At 44.3% G+C, this 21,682-nt stretch overlaps 2 protein-coding genes across 5 annotated transcripts; both read left to right on the top strand.

Moving 5' to 3' along the window:
* Positions 1-1,152: 1,152 nt before the first annotated feature.
* Positions 1,153-3,297, top strand: LOC124654994 (pre-rRNA 2'-O-ribose RNA methyltransferase FTSJ3-like). The gene is made up of 7 exons (XM_047193965.1): positions 1,153-1,663; positions 2,007-2,054; positions 2,143-2,295; positions 2,395-2,438; positions 2,678-2,852; positions 2,946-3,008; positions 3,122-3,297. The coding sequence occupies exons 1-7, from the start codon at positions 1,178-1,180 to the stop codon at positions 3,179-3,181; spliced, it is 1,029 nt and encodes a 342-aa protein (XP_047049921.1). The 5' UTR covers positions 1,153-1,177; the 3' UTR covers positions 3,182-3,297.
* A 125-nt stretch (positions 3,298-3,422) lies between these two features.
* LOC124654995 lies at positions 3,423-13,758 on the top strand. 4 transcript variants are annotated; one of them, XM_047193967.1, is made up of 5 exons: positions 3,423-3,465; positions 4,403-4,427; positions 12,918-13,051; positions 13,161-13,278; positions 13,360-13,758. In XM_047193967.1, exons 1-5 carry the CDS (start codon positions 3,425-3,427, stop codon positions 13,576-13,578), a joined length of 537 nt encoding a protein of 178 aa, XP_047049923.1. In that variant the 5' UTR covers positions 3,423-3,424; the 3' UTR covers positions 13,579-13,758. The 4 variants fall into 4 exon arrangements, 2 of the variants coding, with proteins under 2 accessions (XP_047049923.1, XP_047049922.1); XM_047193966.1 differs by having other exon boundaries at positions 13,357-13,758; XR_006988541.1 differs by lacking the exon at positions 3,423-3,465 and adding an exon at positions 4,546-4,610 and having other exon boundaries at positions 13,357-13,758.
* The last annotated feature ends 7,924 nt before the right edge of the window (positions 13,759-21,682 follow it).

Here is a 21,682-nt window from a genome sequence, read left to right as displayed (position 1 = left end):
CTTCATCTTCGGAAATGCTAAAGCCGTCTTCCAGAACTGCCTCCTACTCGCGCGCAGCCCGGTGATAGGAAAGTATAACGTGGTAACTGCTCAGGGCAAGGACGGTGGCAGATCTGACGCAGGCTTTGCGTTCCAAAACTGCGAAGATCTCCATGGCGCCGAGACTTACCTAGGAAGGCCCTGGAGGAAGCACTCGCATGTGGTCTTCCTTCAGTCCTTCATGGACACCATCGTCCATCCCAGGTTGGATGCATATACTAATTGTTTATTTTGTCTAGCAACTCGATCTGCCTTAATTTAGGATATTATATTGCTGTAATGCATGTTTTGCTCACAACCTTGAATGAAATATGAACCGCAGGGGCTGGGTTGCGTGGGACAGAGCAGACTACCGCGTCCCCTCTACGGTGTACTATGGCGAGTACGCCAATAGAGGCCCGGGGGCGAACACCAGCGCGCGCGTCAGCTGGTTCCACGCCATGAACTCCACTGAGGCTGAAACCTACACTGTGCAGCGTTTCATCAGCGGCCACAAGTGGCTCAACGCCACGGGGGTGGAGTACCAGCCCGGCCTGATCTAAATCGAGATCAGGCCTAGCTTGCTATTCTATATAGCTATCCGATATATCGAAGCTACTGCATCATGCATGCAGTCCAAATAAAGCCCCGTCTCACGCGCAGTTCTTGAGTATGCATGTATGCATGTGTGTATGCATGCATGTATGCTTGGTGAGGAAATGATTGTGTGTATCTCTAGCAGTTCCACTTGCATTCGTGATTTGCCTTTTTGTCTACTTGTAATTTTTCTGTCTTAATTAATTAGCAATTATGCATGCTCTTGCTGAAATGGACAAACACATCTACTTGTAAAGTATTGACGATTAACTAGCTAGAATTAATTAGTAGTACATTTCTAGTATCTACACAAATTAAGACATGGAGACATTCGGTCGTGTCTCCTGAACACGCACTCTGCTAAGTAGTACTTACTCTTAGACTAGTTATAATGGGAACTATCGTACACTAGTGTTTTAAAATTTTGTATGCAATAAATAGATTTTTGACATAAATGGTGGACACGGTGTGTGAATCCCTAGCCCCACCCCAGTTCCTCTCGCTGAATCGGACTTAGGGACGTGACAAACCCTAGCTAGCTAGCAGCAGCGGCGGCGCAGCCATGTCTAAGGCGACGGGAAAGCTTCGGCAGGACAAGTTCTACCGCCTCGCCAAGGAGCAAGGTTACCGTAGTCGCGCGGCCATGAAGCTGCTCCAGCTCGACAGAAGCTTCAGCTTCCTCCCGACGGCGCGCGCCGTGCTTGACCTTGGGGCCGCGCCTGGAGGGTGGGTCCAGGTGGCCGTGACCGACGCCACCGCCGGGGCCCTCGTCGTCGGCGTCGACCTCAAGCCCATCTGGCCCATCCGTGGCGCGCGCCTCCTCAGGGAGGACATCACCGCCACCGCCAGGTGCAGCGCAGCCGTGCGGAGGCTCATGGACTCCAAGGGCGTTACCGCGTTCGACGTCGTTCTCCACGATGGGATAGGACGAAATAACAAGAGAAAGCGCGATGGGGCTCACAAGACAACCAGGCAGTCAGCGCTCGTCATCGATGCCGTACGCCTAGCAACCATGTTCCTCGCTCCCAAAGGCACCTTCATCACCAAGGTATTCAGTTCAGGGTGTATTTGTTTCTGTTTCAGCGGGGCATACTAATGAGGTCAATATATATTAGGCGTTCATATTACTTCTCGCGATCTAAACAAAATGTTCTGGTGACTTCTTGGACAGTTTATTACTTCTCGCTATCTAAACAAAATGTTCTGGTGACTTCTTGGGCAGTTCATTGCCTTCTTGCAACACTCATGTGCTATATATATATATCTCGTATAGTTCTTCAGTCCCCTATGCCATGTACTATTCATTAACTGCTCAACTCTGGCTCTTGATGTTTTTGTTCACCTATCTGAAGTACACGTCTCAGATCAGTTTCTTTTTCTCTTCAACAGAGTTCATTGGGCCTCATGATTTCACAGCTATCATGTTCTGTCTCAATCAGGTCTGCTTTCATCACAGGCTTTTTAAGTGTTTGTTATGCTTGTTATTTGATACTAGTCAATTAATGTATCAGATGCACCTACTTGCAGCTATTTGAGAAGGTCCAGGTGGCTAAACTTGAGGCAAGTCGGTCCATGTTGCCTGAACATTATTTTGTCTGTCTGGAATATAAAGCCCCCGCAAAGATTCAACTAGTACTTTTTGATCTAAATCACATGTTAAATGCGAGTCTAAAAAACAAGGTCCATTGAAACATTCGCCGCAGCTATCTCTGCCCTGTTTCTCTTCTTTTTTACTAGGTGTTAGCATTAACATTGCAGTTTTTTTTTTTGAATCTGCAGCCCAGGGATGAAGTTCGTAATTCTATGGAGACCAAATCGAGGGGGTACATGTTCCTTCTTACATCAGATAGTCGTTGGACTTTGCCTGTTCTTTTCATTCTTTTCTTGGTAGCTCCAGTTGCTAATGTGATTACTATTTTTGCAGGGGAATTGGGAATCTTAGCTTAAAATCAAATAAACACTTTAGATGTTTAACATTTCAAAATTTAGGATGGTAAATTCATACCCATTATCCCTTTTAGAGTAGTAATTTAAATTAAAATTAGCTGGTTTTTGCTTGCAGGATCACTATGCATGGAAGCTTTCCATCCTGGAAAGCTTGGAACGCTGGTCGAGCTTTAGATTTCATATGGTCTGAGGCCCAGACAATGCAGGAGTTACTTGTTTCTTTTATGGGAGTTTCATTTGAGGATCCAGAATCTCTGCCTATCAAGAATCATGAGCTTACAACTGAAGAGGTGGTGGAGTAATGCCTTCCTAGCTTCTCTTCTATCCCAGTTTTATCTTCTTAGTTATGACCTTGTCTGCTTGTATTCCATGCTTTCTATCAGATACAGATGTTCTGTGAGAATTTGGATATCCAGGATAAAAAAAACCTTAAATCATATCTGGGAGTAAGTATCTTTCTCATATTCTATCTAAGATTTATAAACATGTCTATTTAGTTAGTGCAGAGATTAGCCTGTCATCCTCATATGAACCTGATTTACAAATGTTAGATGGCGGCATGGCGCATGCGCATAAGGAAAGCACTGTCTTCATGTTCACCAGTGATACCAAAGCCTGATGTTACTGCGGTGGATGCTAAGGTCAAAGATGATGGCCAACCTGTAGACAAAACGGAAGAATTTACAAGCATCATTGATAGAAAGACAAGGGAGAAGTGTGAATCAAGCTGTCGTGCAAAGGTATTTCCATTATGAAATGTGTATGGATTATTTGCTGCATGCATGCATGTTGTGGCATTAACTTGAATCGTGCACTAATATATAAGTCTTGGTTCCAGGATGAAGCACACAAGACACCGGGAATGCAAATCGACGCTACAGAAGATGCTTATTGCGGTGCTGACTTAGAGCATGTCTAACAGACCCCTTAAATTTCTGCCCCGTATAACACGAGTAGAGGGCCCTGTATTCAATTTCGATCGGCCGAAAATTTGTCCGAGCTAGCAGACCCCGTATCCCTAAACTGTAAAAGAGAATATTCTAGGAATATACCAAATTAATTTTCTTTTCTTTTTTTTCTCTTCTTCCTCCTCTCCTTCTTCCTCCTCCAGCCACTCCCAAACTATGATGTAGCATCAAATTGAACAGAGAGCAATTGACCGAAATTAACAGTAGAACAAAAGAGGGCTGGGTACGTGTTGCTCTGACTCCCAGAGATTTGTTTGCTCCCAGAGACGAGCTGAATTGAGAGCAATTGGAGAGCTAGCGGAAGCCACACGCGCATGTGGATTGTGGAGAGCTAGCTGAATCGAGAGATAGCGGAGAGTAGCTGAATCGCGGGCTAGCTGAATCGAGAGCTAGCGGAATCGGCAGATCGGCGTGTTCAACGACGCCTTACGCGCCGCGCTCAGCGACACCTACGCCGCCATGTCCGGCTGGGTCGCCGCCTCCTGCTCCGCGCCCTGCTCCCGGCGCAGCGTCGCCTGCTCGCCCACCGGCGCAGCCGGCCGCGTCATCGAGCTGCAGCTCCCGCGCCTCCGCCTTGCGGGCTCGCAGGATCTCGATCTGGTGCGATTGACTGCGTGCAGGAGAGTCAACGAGGCGAAAGCAGTTGCGATTTCCTGAAACTTCAGCGCGCCACGAGTGGGGGGTTGGCCCTGTATTCAGCCTCCCACCCCGCACAAGTAAGGGGCGAAAGCCCGCCCCGTAATCGAAAACAGCAAAAATCGGAGCGGGGGCCGTTTTTACGGGGTCTGCTAGACGGCCGGGTAGAGCCGAAACCCGTATAATGACGGTTATTATACGGGTTTGCCCCTTTTACGGGGTCTGTTAGACCTGCTCTTAGCTTCTCTTAGTTTTATCAAGGTATCCTCCTGTTTCCATAGTCTGTATCTGCCTATCTTTGCGTTGTTGCACCCCAGAAAATGCAAGCTTTCTGCTCCAGAGTAGTCCCATCTACCTATCTTTGCTTTGCACCTGCAAGATTCGAGCATCCCGTAAGATAGTTTTCTGTTAATTGGGAGAGAGAAGTCCTTGCTTTCATAATCGGTAATTTCCTTGTTGTTTATTCTTTATTTTTTATTATTAGGCAAACGCATCACTTTTTAAAGTTGTTTTGGTTCTGTTAGTATTTCTTGAATTTATCTTCATAGGACGATATGACTGTTTTGGCTTGTACTACTTATTATAGTAATTAGTTCTTGTTATTTTCATGTGTGTTTTTTTTGAGGACTTTTACAGTACCCCGAAGTAAACATGGGCCATCCATTTTAGCCTATCGGGCGGCTAAGGAGCCTCCGTACTCCACTACCTGGACATAGAGTAGAGCAAAAATCAAATCAGATCTGAAACACGCGGAGTAGTACCTCCACCGGAGGGTCAAAAGATAATTTCTCATACAGTAGTTATTTCCTCCCGGTAGGGGTGTTGGCATGTACTATATTTCTTTGTGTGAGGGTGTTTTTGCATTTTCTACCTAATTCGTCTCAAACTACATCTGGGCATTCCTCGGGCCGGGCCGGGTTTCGGGCCAGGCCCGAAAAAGCCCGAACCTTAATTCCCAAGCCCGAGCCCGGCCCGGCCCGACCTTCGGGCTTACAAATCGGGCCCAAACCCGGCCCGAATAGAGAAAAGCCCGATCCGGCCCGACAAGCCCGGCCTGAACTAGGCTTAAATCTCATTTTCTGCAAGCCTGAACCCGACCCGGCCCGACGTTCGGGCTCCGAAATCAGGCCCGAACCCGGCCCGACGTGCAAGCCCGACCTGGCCCGGCCCGGGATTTTCGGGCCAGATCGGGCCGGGCCGTCCGGGCCGGGCTTCCCATGCCCAGCTGTATCTCAAACACTCAAACCATCTGATTTCCTGGCGGCGGCGGGGCAAATGGAGGTGGAGCCGACCAGGAGGGGCCGTGGCTTGGATGCGCGCAGGAGGAGGCGACCTGGTAGGGCGACGAGGCTCCGTCCGGGCGTCGCATCCAGGCCGTGGAGGTGGGCGAGGCGCCGCGCGGCTGTTCAGCCTTCGGCTCCCAAACGAGGCGCCACTGGGGCTTGGCATCCAGGTTAGCCGCCGAGGAGGTGGGCAAGGCGACGCCCGACAGTTCCGTCGTCGGCTCCCTGCGGCGGGGGCAAAGAAAGGAGATTAGCCGGCCTGGAATGTGGGCGAGGCGTCCGGCCCTCAGCTCCTAGCGGCGATGGGTGGGCGGGAGTGTTGGTTGGCTCTCAGCGCCAGCGAGGATGGGGAAAGGGAGCAGCGGCCGTGGCAGCACCTCTTCGAGCTGAAAATGTGAGGATCTTCCCAATCCCAATCCCAATCCCTCTTTTTTTTTCCGTACGTATTGCTACCTGTCAATTGCTTAGCTATGGAGTTCGAATTCACTACCTCAGGTGCTAGGATTGCCGGCACTTTGGTGCCCGGCACTTTCCTATTCTGCCTCCAATAATAACTTTTAGCGGCACTTTTCAGTTAGTGCCACTAATTACTACTTAATTAACGGCAAATTAGTAAAGTGCCTCTAATGTTTTGGTAATTAACGGCAGAGCTGGAAAGGTGCCGCTAATAATAATGCAAATTAGCGGCAGTTTAGCAAAAAAGTGCCGGCAATATTTCACTGATTACTGTTTGCACATAAACCCTCGGAATACTTAGATTCTCCGTGTGTGGTCCTCAGCCCGACCCCCTCTCGGTCATTCTCTCTCATCTCACGCGCACGCACACGACCTCAAATGCCGCCGGCCGCCTCCGCCTCCGCCGGCCGACTGTCCCCGTCTCCCTCTGCCGCTCGCCGTCCCAACTCCGCTCGGATATTCTCCCTCGATTTCCCGCCACTGCGAGGCTGCTCTCCTCCCGTTCTCGCCCCCACGGCAAACCCTAGCCGTCGCCGCTCGGGTTCGGCCGGCGTGTCCCGGATGCCGTCGGCGAGGACGGCGAGGCCGTAGAGCTCGGCGGCGCGGGTGGAGGCGATGGCGGCCGTGTCGCGGAGGCCCCGCGCGGCCACGTGCCGCGCGGCGCCGGCCGTGTCGTCGTGCGCCTTGCGCGCCACGTCGAGGCCCATCCGGGCCGGCGTGGTGGCGTCCGGCCGGCGCCGGCTTGGTGGTCCGGCCGTTCACCTTGGGAGCCGGCGCCCGGTTGTCGGTGGTCGCCGGAGAGGATGGCGCGAGTGGTCCGCCGGTCCCCGCGGGCCGGAGGGCCGGCGCGCGCGGCCGCGGAGGCGGATCTCGCCGCGCGGATCCGCGGCGCCGGTGAGGCGAAGGACGCCGTGCTCCGGATGGCCGCGGCCGCGGCTTCCATGGCCGGCCGGGGGTAGCTAGCGAACTCGCCTCCGGGCCGCCGATTTGGTTCTTCCGGCTGGCGGTGGAGGGTGGGTGGCTGGTGGCGAGCGTGGTGGGGTGCGGTGCGGCTGAGCTCCGCTGTTCGGCACCTCCAGCTGCTCCCCTCCAACCACTACGACTCCTAACATTGTATTCGACCCTTCTCCGACCTCCGGTACCATAGCTGGTCCAGCCCGACATGTCTTTGAGTTCATAGTCTCGTTGCAACTTACTTTGACTAGGATAATTAATCCTAGCAGTGTTTGTAGTTGGTTGGCTTAGCTGCTTCATAGTTACGATTACTGTAAATTGCAGGATCTGCTACTTGAGTTGCTGGTTTAGCAACTACATATTTATAGGTGACATGTCATATTGTTTGACCGGTGCTTACCTAGAGAACCAAAATAAGCAAACACTTGGTATTCGGATGAAGAATTAACAAGTTTACTAAGCAGTTTCGTGTTTCCAGTTTCCCTAGCCATATTTCATTAGCTTAGTACGAAACTATATTTTTTATTTTCCTAGAAGTATTTGCTCCTTAATTGGGCCATATTATGATGAATCTATCCCATTTTCCTCATTCTCACTACCTTATTTTCGCTGAACCATCCTAGCAGGGCAAACAACTTTTTGGTTGGACAGATACCTCCCTTTCTACTTCCCCGTCGAACCATTGATTGATCATAATTGATCCTTTCTTAGCTTCATGCCGCTGTTGCTGATCCAATCGATGTGAGGGAGCCGGTTCCTCTTCGAGCAGTGGAGAGTTTTCATGCTCAATGAGAGTTGTCGCAAATAGAATCAAGCGTACTCTCTTCAAACTCAACGAGCTCACTGTATGTTCTTTGCACGCTATCAGTTTTCACCTCACGATTTTTCTTGCCTTGATTAAGTAACATGGAGTTGTTTATGAAATTAAACATGACCTCTTCGTTGCTGTAGTGGATGAACCACTAATTCATGCTTCTCTATATGTTTTAGATTCAGACCCTAAGAGAAATTCTCATACTTCGTCTAATTCTAGGACATCTTCACACTCATGGACTCGGTGCATCCAGGATAGAAGACCGATATGCTTCAGTACCGACATTGATCTACAAGTAATTAGTTCTTTCAGCAACAAATGCAAATGCTTACATGGTAAAACATGGACATGCATTGGACCATTCTAGAGATGTCTCATTGCTTCAGCTTTTCTTTCTAGGTATCCTTTAATTGCTGGCCATTCTCAATTAGTTTATTAACAAATTAATTAGTATGTGAAGTATTCCTATTCCTTACAGAGTACCTTGGTTCTGCTCCTTTGTCCAATTGTACTGTGCTTGCATACATAGCTGAAAACCCCCAAAACTATTCCATGTAATTTGCAAGCAGTTCAGAGACTCTTTGAGCATGTGCATTGTTCAGAGCATGTGTCCTTAGGTCTCCCATACTTGAACTGCATGATATGCATCTTGATGCTGAAAAGAAGATGATGTACATATGTGTGTGGCTCTTCTGAGCAAGTTTATTAATATCTGGGAGGCTACTGTTAGTTATATTTTCCTGGTAGGTGCCTACATATGATTTTGTGCAGCGTATCTACTGATGTAAAACTATTTTATCGGTTTTCGCATGAGGATATGTGTAATGTTCAGTGAATAGATTTTAGAAGGCTCTATCTATTGCCTAGCTCATACTGAAATTGCATAAATGATCAGTGGGGAGATTTTAGAAGGCACTATCTATCTATTGCTAATAGTATGATAAGACACAACATGGTAAATATATTAGCATCCCGTTCAAATGACTGGAGGTCTTCCTAAAGGGACTCTTTTCTAGCAAAAAGTTAATCACACTAACAATACATCTATACAATGTGATATCCAGTCAGAAGCATCACTACCCACACCCAGTTGTTGCTTTAGTATCAAATAGAACTGCAATTTCTAAACTTCCACGTCTTTTTTTTGTCAAGAGCTACTAAACTTGCCTCTTATTTTTTGGATGAGGTGCTCAGTTCTTTCTTGGTTGGGATTGACACCGAGCACTACCCAGAAAGTTTCCTAATATTATCGTACTAACTGGCCTTATAAGTTGAGAACGTCAAGGTGTACTGTATCTTGTGAAGATGCATCTCTTGCCAACGTTGTGCATTTCTGGAACAAGGTTCACACCCATGTCCATATTGTTTCACTTGCCTTTTTTTCTGTCCAATCTCTTATAATTTTAATGCATGATCATGTTGCCATGTTGGATTAAAACCTCACTATAATGAGTGCGTTGTTTTGAATTTCCTGGAAGTTTTAAAAGATGCATGAAATAATCAATGGCAGTTCTTAATGGATTCCATAGCATCATTAAAAAATGCCTAAGAAAATAATCAGTGGCACTAGAATTAAAAGCCTGAAAAAGTAATTGGAGACATCCTCTAAAAGAAGTGCCGGCAAAAGGTTTGGACGGCATTTTTTTAGAAAAGTGCCGCTAAAGAGATTTTGTGGCATCTTCGGAAAAGTGCCGACAAAAAGTTTTCGCGGCGTCTCTAGCTTGTGCCAGAAAAAGATTCCGCGGCATCTTCAAAAAGTGCCGGCAAAAACCTTCCACGGCACATACAAAAAGTGCCGACAAAACTCTTAACAGGCACAAACTGATCTGCCTCAAATAGTTATTACTGGCACCAGTAATTGTGCCTTAATTTACATACGGCGGCATTTCTCGAAAAGTGCCGGCAAAGACCTACCTCGACTGGAATAAACGCAGCACTTTTTTTTGTGCCTTGAAAAATCTTTGCCGGCACTTTTTTGTGCCGGCAAACTGGGTACCTGACGCAGTGATTGTTGTTAGAGGCCGTCTCTGTTTTGTTTTGGTCATCGAAATTTCTCCCAACAGACAATTTTGAGTTGCACAAAATTCAGAGTAACCAACTCAAGTTCTGGCACAAGAAGTAGAACAAAAGCGCCTCCACCTTAAACACACTGTCCACGAGTAGATCAGCAATTCTCCTGAATGGCTGTTCTGAGACCAAATGCAGACGAACAAAGTCAAGTTAATAGAACATAAGCGCATTCAGCATAAACGGACTGTCCACCACAACTTTACCCCGCAAAATCATTTCGTTTTAGCTGTCCAAATAAACCAAGCAATAACAACAAGTATCGACAGCGCAACATGATTCAATCTGGATATACAATGTTAGACCCAGATCCCCACATTGGTCATATTTGCTGAGACCACGTTATAGGAAGTGAGGAAGCAAGCTAGACACGAAAACTCAGGATAGACGCGCTGCTCTTCTAGCTTAATACAATGAATTTCGGGCTGATTTTTTGCACACTAGTAGACTTTATTATTATATACATCAAGAATTTTTGTTCCGATTATTTTGAAACTTTCAAATGCTGTTCTCAAATTTCTCCAAAAATGGGCTACATGTAGCTCAGGAGCCATTTGGCCGCTCTCGAGTCTCGGCTGGGGTCTGATATTTCACTGGCACCACCCACACCTAGCCTACACTTTGCACTGTTTCTAGCCCTCAGCATCCTGGCTCTCCTTTGCCGCATTGTTCTTCTTGTCCCTATGGATGCAGCATCGGCTAGGAAACTTTCAAATGTTTGTACTACCTCCGTTTCACGGAATAAGGCGCCCTTGTTTTACGTGATTTTTGTTTGACCAAGATTTACTTCAAATAGATAAAGATTGTTTGTATGAAATTATTATCATTAAAAAGTGCTTTTCAATACGAATCCAATGATACTAATTACATATAATATAATCAAGATTTTGTTGCTCAATTTTTATGGTCAAAGTTCGTCTTAAATATGCGTCGCCTTATTCTTTGAAACGGATGTAGTAGTAAACTGCTTTGTTGTGCCGTCAGGCTGATCTACTTTTCAGGACTTGAACTCCCGGAAACATGTTCTTATGAAGTTTTTCTTTTTCTGCGAGAAGGTTGTCGAGCAGGAACCACGTCTGTTTTTTTGACATCTTTCGTACTTTGATCTTGTTCCTCACAATATTTTGACATATCCTCTTGAATTGCATTGTACTAACTTTTCTCTGGTCTGATGTGACATGCAGGGTTGTAGTTTGTCAATCTGGACCTTCTCACCAAGTATGCTGCACTGTGGCTTCAAACAGTAGTCTGCATGATGCAATGGATTCATCTTTATATCTTGTGAACGAGAAGGAATAACACATTTTACAATTGTAATCACAACTGTCTGATTACAAGTAGAAGCACATAGCACATGACAAGAGACTCGGAGACAGGAGACTTGAAGACGAGAAATGCAAATCTAGGAAATACTGTACACTTTTCTGGTTAATGCTAATATTGTATGTAGCTAGTGTAATGATTCCTACTGTGTAGAGTAGTCACTATCTATGATGTAACCCTTTCTTTTCATGCAATATTCATTTGATTCTAATACAGCTGAAGATTCAAAAAAATTGAACTGAAACGTGTCTCACTATCAACACAATGAACAAACAGGCAGTATGCATTTGTCCATAAGCTTGACTCGATGAAAACACTCAGGCTGAAGGTTGAAGAATTTCAAACTGAAACATGTCTCACTGCCAATACAAGAAACAAACAGACAGTATATATCATCTTGTCCATAAACTTGACAGAGCACATAGGCTGAAGGAGAAACGGGTCAACTGTGCCATCTTAAGCAACCAAACTGAATGTAGAAGGAACCTCTCTTATAATTCCTCTGATCAACCTCTCCTGTAATACAAAAGTAAGGTAGATAAGGTTCAACTAGAGCTCGTATGAGAAACAAGTCAATTTTCTATGGGCATGGCATTTCCTCTAAGTTGAAGCTGCTACTGCAGAGCAGTTCTTATGTAGAGCTCGTATGAGATGGTCTCACGTTTAGTTAGATGTACTTAGATTTTCTGTAATGAAGTAAATTCATTTGGTATTTCGCACGAGCAAAAAAGTTGTTAGCAGTAAATCTAGCTTGATAAGCCACAATCTGAACATCTAATCAAATCTAGCTTCATAAGCCACAAAGTTGATTCATATTGTTGCAGGAGCCACATTCTGAACATCTAAATAAATCTAGCTTCATGATATGTATGCATCATTGAGATTAACGTTGTAGTAATCTAATTGTTACCAATAAGCAAAAAAATGTTAACCTGATGCAAGCAGCAAATACATGATTAAAGCCACCAAATTAGTTAAACTATGTCCTGCTATGTGCAAAAGATCTATATATTCCAAACTGCTGGCTTTTTCAACACTTATTTAGTTCAAATATCAAAACCAAGTACACCCAAGCTTAATTCCATGCGAAAATATGAATTTATACAAGTTGATGCCTGCCTTTCAACTACATTTAATTCTGCACACAACTATTCAAGAGGCAGTAGTGAACTGAATGGAATTCATGAGCCAACACTCCCAGCGTGGTACGAGAATTAATTATGCTAGTCTATAGAAGGAATCAACAATACGAATATGGCTATGCAAATCTACAAACTACACACAAGGTCACCGTCTCTACCAGATTACCCAAGTCGAGGAAGTACTTACAGCTTACAGCGCCCTGGAGGTCGGGGCTGCCGGCGGCGAGCTGCTGGTTCAAGAACGCCAGTGCGGAGGCTTGTATCGTGCGGCGACGACGTCCAGCTGCACTTGTGCGGCAGGATGTGGCTCACGGGTACCGGGGCCGAGTAGGGCTGGGAGACGTGCGTGGGCGAAGCAGCGCTGGGTGGACGTCATCGACGTGGCGCGAGGCGGGCGATAATGGCGGCACAGTGGATGGCCACGCGAGGGTTTGAGCGGCGCCGGAGGCAGGGCCGCGAGGGTTGCCGATCGCGGCAGACGCAGGGGCGCAGAACAGGGAGAAGGGAGGCGGCGCTGCTCTGTTCTAGGCTATCGTCACGGGGTTGAGGGTAAACATGCAGATTGACCTTTTAGCAATTTCAAAAATTTATATTAACTCTTATATATTTACATTACACACTTGTCCCTGATCACGGACGGCCAGATCGTCTTGGTACTCCATCCTAGAGTTTTTGGAGTACCGGGTACTGTAAAATTCCTCGTTTTTAATAGCATGGGAAGGACCTTCGAGCTTTTGATTCAGCAGAGCAAGATATGGAATATGGTATTGGAGACGGTGGGCAGGAGGAAACTCAAACTCACGAGGGCTCTAATGAGGAAGTGGATTTGGATGAAGAACAACATAGGTATTTCAGACACCAACACCAGCAAAATTACAATAAGCCAGTCATAAATTCCTACCATTTTCAAAATTTCTGGTTAATCTCATATGTAGCATGGTATCATCCAAAGTAGGTACGAGGGGATGCTGGATGAAACTCGTGAGGGTTTCATGATTAAAAACGACAAAGTAAAACGGCAACGCAAACATGTGAATCCAATCAATCCCTATGCTAATGCAGATTTGTTAGAGGTAATATCTGAATCTAATACAAGTGAATGTTAACTCGAAGAAGGATTGGTGATAATAGATGTTCTTGTTATGCCTCAGAAGCCCAGTGAGTATGTCGTTGCCAAGAAGAGGGTCCATGCCAGGGAGCCATTGGTGAATCCACTGATGAAGGACAAGAATACCGGTGGGGTTGGTGGAGAAGGGGCCAAACGCCGAAGGGGAAGGGCGCCACAGGCCAGAAACAGGTGTATTCCAGGAAAAGCTGACAAGAAGGCTGGATCCAATCATGTCGACATGACTCGTGCTGAAATTTCGAGCTAGCTGTTCTGTTGTTGTATGCATTGCACAATCTATTGCACGCTGGGTTGACATTAACTATGTTTTTTTCTCACATTAATCTATGTTTTAGTTTTCGTTCAAGTTAATTGTATCGTGTAAGATTGTTATTTAAATCACTTGAGTAGGAGTGACGAATGTCAGAGTGAATTAATTTGTGTATTATGAGCTGCTTTCAGATTGTTTTTTTTTTGACAACTTGCTTTCAGATTGTTACTTGCTACTTCCTCCATATTTGGTTTATTAAATCGCCAATTTGATCGATATCATATAAATTAGAGTGAATTTCATTTTTACCTCTAGTTATACATTTGTGAGACTAATTGCTTCCTGTGGGGAAACATTGTCTAAATTTCCTGTTTTGGACCCCTATATTGAGATGTGTGTTCATTGGGAAAGTTGTGAGATGATGACCAGTGTTTGAAAATATAAGACAGATTGATGAGAGAAGTTTGTATATCGTCGATGATGACCTCCGATCTTTACACATTTTATTGTCTAAATTTCCTGTTTTAGAAGCGTTGGACCCCTATTTTGAGCTGTGTGTTCATTGGGAAAGGTGTGAGATGATGACCAGTGTTCAAAAATATCAGGAAGCAGGATAGAGGAACAAATGGATGAGAGAAGTTTGTACACGATTGCTGAGGATGAACTCCGATCTTTACACATTTTGTGGTGTCACAGTGTCATAATATGGTAGTTCCATCTAGTAACAAAAACAAGTAAATGCTAAACTAGGATAAAACTATGTTTGGAGTCTCTTAGATGAAATATTTCGGTGCAAGTACCACTAAATAGGGTAATATGTTCCCCGCAAAAAAAGGGTAACATTTGTCACAAATACACGATTGCAGGGTTATAAATTATATAGAACAAATATTACACTATTAAAAATATATAATATACAAAGTTCTTAGTGATTTTTTAAAATATATATACCTGTCAGATTGATAACCTAACTAATAAACATATATGGAGGACAGATATGGATGGAGTACTTGCGTCCTGTGGCCTTGCGTAGATGGGCTTGGACGGTGCCTAGCATTGTCTCACTCCTACCCTTTCTCCTCTCTCTCCCTGCCCCCGTCGGTGACGGGAAAAACAATGGGGCAAAGCCAGGCGTCCTCTCCACGCTCTCTTCCTGCCCCCCCCTCTCCTCTCCTCTGGACAAGATCCACCGCCCCATTCTTCACCAGCGACGGCTGTCGCGCGCGACTGATGGGTGGGGAGGAGAGGCACGGCGAGATCCCCGTAGAGCAACTGATATTGGCGGCGTAGACGACGTGCCGCTGCTCCGCGCTGCTGCTCTCCCTGATTTCGCCACGGCGCTGCTCCCCCTTGCAGATGCCACGCCGCTGCTCCGACCTACAGGCTCGACGCTGCTTGATCCCACTTCAGATGACACGCTGCAGCCTCGCGGCGCCCCAACCTTGCGTCGCTGCGTTGGGTTTTGTCCCATGGCCCTGCCTGCCTTCGCCGTTCGACCTGGCCCTTTCCATGCCCCGCGCCCCCGCCACTCCGCCGCTCATCCCCGTCCTCATACTACCCGTGTGTTTTAGGATAAAAAAGGAAGTCGCATGTGTTCTTCATAGTATTTCATATTATCTGTTGAATATGGTTGGCCCCTACTCAGCTTCCTGAATGTCTGATATGCCTGAACTATTTGCTGTTGATTTCCACTTTCCTAAGATACTGAACTTTTTTTTCCTGTGATCATTGGATGGCACGTAACATGCTTTGCCGAAGCAGGTGGGCAGTATGTTTCAGAAATGGCACGGGCACTGGAATTGCCTTGGATTGGGTGCATGCTTGACAGCGTCAATAATGGATTGTGGTGATGGGTTACCCCCAAATTGGAGTTCTTGACTGCATTCAGGTTTTTCTTGCCATTGGGACTACTTTTCTTGCACATAGGTCTGGTCTTTATAATTATCTCTGTGTTTCATTTCCTTTGTTATTAGTTTTATTTCTGATTAAGTACATATCATGGTATTGTGACCAAATTTAACAAGAAATGTGATTTTCTTAGTGAAATCTCTCGAAAGCTCATGTTGTAAGCATGCTTTACACTTCGATTGCATTGGTTGCCGGAGAATTTTCTATCTACCTACTATTGTTTAGTTTGGTAGTTCAGAAGAAGGCAGTACAAGCCATGGTAAGGTGAGCAAATTTTATGGGGAATCAGAACAATTTTCATTATTGACACAGAGGAAAATTACAATGTTTGAAAATATAAAGATATTCCAGATATAGGAAGTTCATTACTGGTAAACTCATGATTCTCCTGGGTTTCTGAGATGAATGCCTTTTTTGCTGCAAGGTGCACATGCTCCAAATTAAAGGAGGGCATGATTCAATTATGTCCACCGCACTAAATGGTTTGAGGAAAGGGAAAGAATTATTCAATTATGTATCACTGTACTGATAGTTTGAACTGCTAGGACTTCCCACCACTTACTGATATAGGGGTTAGGAACCAAGTTCTATCGTTTTATGCTTGAACATAGAACTATTTTCATGTCCAGCTGATATAGGAGGTATTGGTATTCAATCTAATTCTTTATGGCATTCAGATAAATACCTGAAGGGAGTGTGCGGTCTTATAAAGGAAGTTTCTTCAAGATATTTGTTTTAGTGCATTTGTTAAACATGAAAACCTCTTGAGATGGTGAGGGTGCGCAATATAGTGCAACTGAGTGCATCATAGGCCAAAGTTGCATCCAATGTTCTTACACTATAATATCCGATAACATGAAGTGTTATGCAAAGTACTAAAGTTGGTCCTTTCTATTGAGCATAACAAGAACTCACTTCTAAATTATTATGTTTCAGGATTGCGTCTTTTTTTGTTCCCTACTTGATTAGAAGTATTTCATTGGTAGCATGACTATAGGATACATCTGTTGAAGCTATGTTGTTTTCAACACTGTAATATGATTTGTTAGTGTTTTTGACATAATAAAAAATGATACTTTTTTGCATAATAAAATGAATTATTCGGAGTGCTAATTTGCAACGTCGGAGAGAGAACATTGTGTATGGTCACAAACATGTGCTAATGTTCCGTCCATCATCATTGTGCATATTTTCAAAGAACCAGCAGGTCACGTGTATGAAGTTGGCTGATAGGACGATTAAATTGCTAGATTAATTGTTTAGAGTTAGATAGTGCATTTGTATGTAAAGAATTCGCCTTCACAACTCTTAAGTGCATTTTGTTCTTCCTTGCAATGTTGACAATGTACAGTTTCAAGGTTCTCTTGTTTGTTCTGCTTTTAGGTTGCTCGCGGAAAGGGAGCATCTTTGTTAGGCATTTCTACAAGATGCTGGCGCCAGATTCTCCAGATAATCGGGGGAGAAAAATGTCAAATTTCTTCCGGGCCTTCAGGTTTATATTGTTACATGAGTTGCACGCTTCTTTGTTTCCCTGATTCTGTTTCTTGATCTTCAATCTCACGAGTGCATGCACCGAAACAAAGTCACTATGTACTGTACTAGATGAAAATATATGTTCAAACTTGTTTATATTATCTTTAATATAGAAGAGACATATTATAGTGTAGTCCTCTTTCCAGAATTGTGTCCTTAAGCATCCTAAATATCTACTTATCACATAATTATTTGGCTAGCATGCATTACAACTGTTTTGTTAACATAAATGCCAAAATGTTCATATCAGCACAATTCCTTCTTTTTTCTGGCTTCCAGTACTAATTTAGATTGTGATCTTACAACAAGCTTCCTAATTTGGCTAGCATGCATTACAACTGTTTTGTTAACATAAATGTCAAACTGTTCATATCGGCACAATTCCTTCTTTTTTCTGGCTTCCGGTACTAATTTAGATTGTGATCTTACAACAAGCTTCCTAAGATGTTTGTAGACTGCTATCTTAACATAAATGTTAAAGTGGTTTCCTAACATAAATGCCAAATTCTTCATATGGGCATTATTATAGAGTTTCTCCGCTTTTCTTTTTGTGGGACTCTGTTATTAACTTCAGTTACAAGTTTGAATTGGTGTGTAAGATAGTATAAGACTATGCATCTACCGCACTGCAGTTTCAAGCTAGCAGTATACTGTTCAATGTTGGGACGAATTGCTTAATGGAAAAAACTTGATGGAAAAACTTGCATGAGATATGCCTAATTTCAGAAATATGCTGGAATATTGTCCGAGGGTTGTTAGCGTTTGTCCTAAAACTGTTAGCTCATATAAGTAATTCATTACACCTGCTTATAATAATTGATGTACAAGCCCTTATTGTGTAGATGGTATACTATTCTGAGAAAATATAGTGCTTGAATTTTTAGTTAGAATAATTTGTAAATATTGTTGCAATGAACTGCACGGCTTATGTTGGATGCATGCTCCAGGGAGAATGTTGAGCTGCAGAAGGTTACACTATCACATATTCGAAGCTTATACCATCAAAGTGACATCCCAAAAATCCAAACGATCAAGACCACTGTCACCAGCGCTCCGTGCTCCCTTCCTGTTGCAGCACTTGAACTCAACCGGCACTGGGCCTCTCTGAGCTGGCCACAGGCACTGGAACTGGGTTCGGTGGACGGTGTCCTCTTGGCTGCTCTTCGCCAGCTCACTCGTGAAACCTGTTTCGCTGCATGAGCCATGTTCATGTATGAATACTATTTTTATCATTTTGGTACACCCGCCCTATTTGGATTTCAGCTTGTTCAGTTATTTGCCTATGTTGTTTCCTTCACTGACAAGTCAGGTTCACTACTATTTGTGCAAAATAACTGCTACAATTTCATCAGCAACCAGCAAAATGTACAGGTAGTGTTGTCGATCACCATGTGGATCTCTTTTCTATGATTGTAATGTGTGCTGCATATTTATCTTAACTATGGTTGGATGCTTCCTTGTTGTGATCTCAGTCTCATATCTTTTATATATGCATAGGACTGGTGTTAATTAAGCTGGTTGTTTAAGTTATCTGCATCTGATTATTCAGTGACTATAACTAACTATAACAGCTGGGAAATTCTATTTTGTCCTCCGGTCAGCTATGTAGATCGCAGTTGGAGCAGACGCCATGGACAGTGACACTAAAAACATAGACTATGTAATAAATCAAAGCATCCAAGAGTGTACTTATGTTTTTAATGAAAAGCACGAGTGTGCTGCAATGGCCACATCGTGTATCCCCGGAGGAAAATGTGTGGCCGGTTTCAGTGGGCCACGGTTGCCATAGGTTTGAAATAGTCAAACACGTCCCAAGGGCGTTGTATGCGCAGAAACATATCCATTGGCAATGCGCTTCAGTTTGCCTTTTTCCCAGCCGCGCGAGGTCGTCTCCTCAAGTTATGCATCATTGATCCAGTTTAATTCACTTACCAATCCACTATTCATTATTAGTTGATCAGTATTACACATGTGTGGTGTCATGCGATGTGTGCTAACCCATCGAAACCGTAGAACCCGTCCAAACCAGCCGTATGAAACCGGTAATTTAATGTTGGTTTTGGTAACCCGTCCCTCCCTAGCTAAACCGGTGATGCTTAACGTTGTGTGACAATGGTATGCAGGCGGCGAGGCGAAGCTCGCCTGTTCATCTAGTCTAATTTTAGGGCGCTTTAGGGCATGTACAACCCTGGACTCTTGTACAAGCGCTTGAGTACCAAAAAGAAAATCGTTTATCCTAAAATATATAGATAAGCGTCTTCTTTTTTTTTGAACAAGTAAAGGCGCCGGAGGCGCCAATTTCATTCAGCTGAAGTACAGAATACATCGTGCAGTACAAAGTCTAGTAAAGCTGAGCTTTGAAGAGCTAGAGCTGTAGGACATAGCCTATTGACATGAGCTGAGTTAAGACAACTAAAAATAGGCCCAGATGCTAAACTTCTGGTGGCCTGTTGTGCACAGTTGTGTGCTACTCCATTTAGATCCCTGGCAATATGGTATACCTTCGGTTGAAGCAAGTAAGAGACCTGCTTGAAAGTAGCAACCTGCTGACGAATTTCCCAGAGGGAAAGTGGATCTGTTTGTGAGTTGGCTGCAGCTGCTCCCGCAAGCGAAAGGTTGTCCGTGAGAAAAGTGACTTGCTGGAGCTTGAATTTGGTTGCTACATTTGCAGCCAAGACAAGCGCTGCTGCTTCTGCCTGGAGAGGGGATTGAGTCATCACCGTTGAGGCTTGAATGAAGATTTTCGTGGTGTGATTGCCTTCCTGGAATTGGCAGAAAATACCGAGTCCTGTCCTTGTGCTTCCGTGAGTGTCAGGAGATTTTTTCGCCTTCCATGCCGCGTCAGAGTAGATCTTGGGTCCTGTAATTGCAAGGTCCGTCTTGATTGTGCTTCCTGGAGGTTGAGCAAGATTAGTTGAGGAGGCTTGGACCTGATTCTGTACCTGAAAGACAGAATCAGAAGAAGCATACAATTCTAAATTGTTGCAAATTGCTTGCGCATTAATATAGATCTGATGAGGCATTCCTTTTTTTCTATCGAAGAGGCAGTCATTCCTAGATTTCCAAATGCACCACATGAAGGTTAAAATATTTGGAAGGGAAGCATGTGGATGATTCATATTTTGCAAGTTCAAAATAATTTGAGTCAGAGAGTTGCAATTTTGAGCAATAATCTCAGTACGTATAAACCAAGGAGCACTGAACCACGCAATCCTGACAAAGTGACATGTGAAGAATAGATGGATGTCATCTTCCTCCATTCCACACCTGCAACAAAATTTACTAATGTGCTTTGAGTACTTACCAGCCCGCGCTCCTGTTGGAATAGCTCTGCGAAGAAAACGCCAAGCAAAAGTTTGTATTCTTGGAATGATTTGCTTACTCTTCCAAATCTGATTAAGGAGCTGAGAAGTAGCCGGTGGCAGCTGGGTTGGAGTAGGCTCCCCTAGTTCTTGTAATCTCTGCAAGCAAGCACAATAGGCACTCTTGGAATTGCACTTACCATTTGGTGTCAGTTTCAGCAGAGAATGTCTTGTTCCTGCACTTCGATGATTGGAGTTTGCTTGATGTCTTGAGCAGTAGGCTGCTGAAATAACTTGTCAATAAGCTGGTTATTCCAAGTACGCTGGTTAGGCAGCCAAAGATCTCTAACTGAAGCTGGATAGACAAAAGTATGGTCCTGGATGTTCAAATCATCATAAATTCTTTTCCAGCTCTGACACCATGGAGAGCTCCAAATAGAAATATTACCTTGTGTTACCTGATAGAAGGAGTGGTCGTGTAAAATAGGAAGAACTTTGAGAACGGATGCCCAAAAGGCAGATTTGGGAATGTTTGGATTAGGGCGCCAAATGGAAGTATCATGAAAATATTTGGCCTTGACCACCTTGTGGAGGAGATCGTTGGGATTGTCAGCAATGCGCCAAGCTGCCATAAGAATAAGACCCTGATTCACAGCCTGGAAATTTCTAATACCTAAACCTCCATCTTTTTTTGGAGCGCAGATGTCTTTCCATGCCCTTAAGTACATGGCACGGCTAGAAGCTTCTTCTCTGACCCCCGTCCACCAAAAGTTCCGAATGACTGCATTAAGTTTAGCAATGAATTTTTTTGTGAACAGGATATTGGACATGTAATAAACCGGGATAGAGGCAAAAACAGATTGGATGAGAGTAAGTCTAGCAGCATGAGATAGCTTGTCCGCCTTGTAGGTGCTTAATTTGGATTTGAATATTTCAAGAACAAAATTGTACGCTGCGGATCTGTCTTTCCCTGGAAGAATTAGAGGGTGCCCAAGGTGAGTAAAGGAAGCATCAATGTTTGGCACCTGAAAGATTTGTTTGATCGCCATGGATGTGTTTGGATGAACATGTTTGCTGAAAATAATACCTGATTTGGACCAGTTGGGAGTTTGACCAGAGGCATTACAAAAAGAAAGAAGAATATCTCTCATAGTTGAGGCCTCCTGCAGATTAGCCTTGCCACATACTACCTCCGTTTCAAGGAATAAGGCGCGCACGTATTCCAAGATGAACTTTGACCATAAAAATTGAGCAACAAAATCTTGATTATATTATATGTAATTAGTATCATTGGATTCGTATTGAAAATCACTTTTTAATGATATTAATTTTATACAAATAATCTTTATCTATTTGAA

The sequence above is a fragment of the Lolium rigidum genome, chromosome 5 (genome assembly GCF_022539505.1).
Source record: "Lolium rigidum isolate FL_2022 chromosome 5, APGP_CSIRO_Lrig_0.1, whole genome shotgun sequence".
NCBI classification, from domain to species: Eukaryota; Viridiplantae; Streptophyta; class Magnoliopsida; order Poales; family Poaceae; genus Lolium; species Lolium rigidum.
This window is presented reverse-complemented; position numbering and strand designations above follow the sequence as displayed.

Coding starts and splice junctions, on each gene's coding strand:
- LOC124654994 (XM_047193965.1), top strand. CDS start 1,178: ATGTCTAAGGCGACGGGAAAGCTTCGGCAGGACAAGTTCTACCGCCTC. Junction 1,664..2,006: donor AAGGCACCTTCATCACCAAG/GTATTCAGTTCA, acceptor TCTTCAACAGAG/TTCATTGGGCCTCATGATTT. Junction 3,009..3,121: donor ACCTTAAATCATATCTGGGA/GTAAGTATCTTT, acceptor TTAGATGGCGGC/ATGGCGCATGCGCATAAGGA.
- LOC124654995 (XM_047193966.1), top strand. CDS start 3,425: ATGCAAATCGACGCTACAGAAGATGCTTATTGCGGTGCTGA. Junction 4,428..12,917: donor CTTCTCTTAGTTTTATCAAG/GTATCCTCCTGT, acceptor CGTTTTTAATAG/CATGGGAAGGACCTTCGAGC. Junction 13,052..13,160: donor TTGGATGAAGAACAACATAG/GTATTTCAGACA, acceptor CATCCAAAGTAG/GTACGAGGGGATGCTGGATG.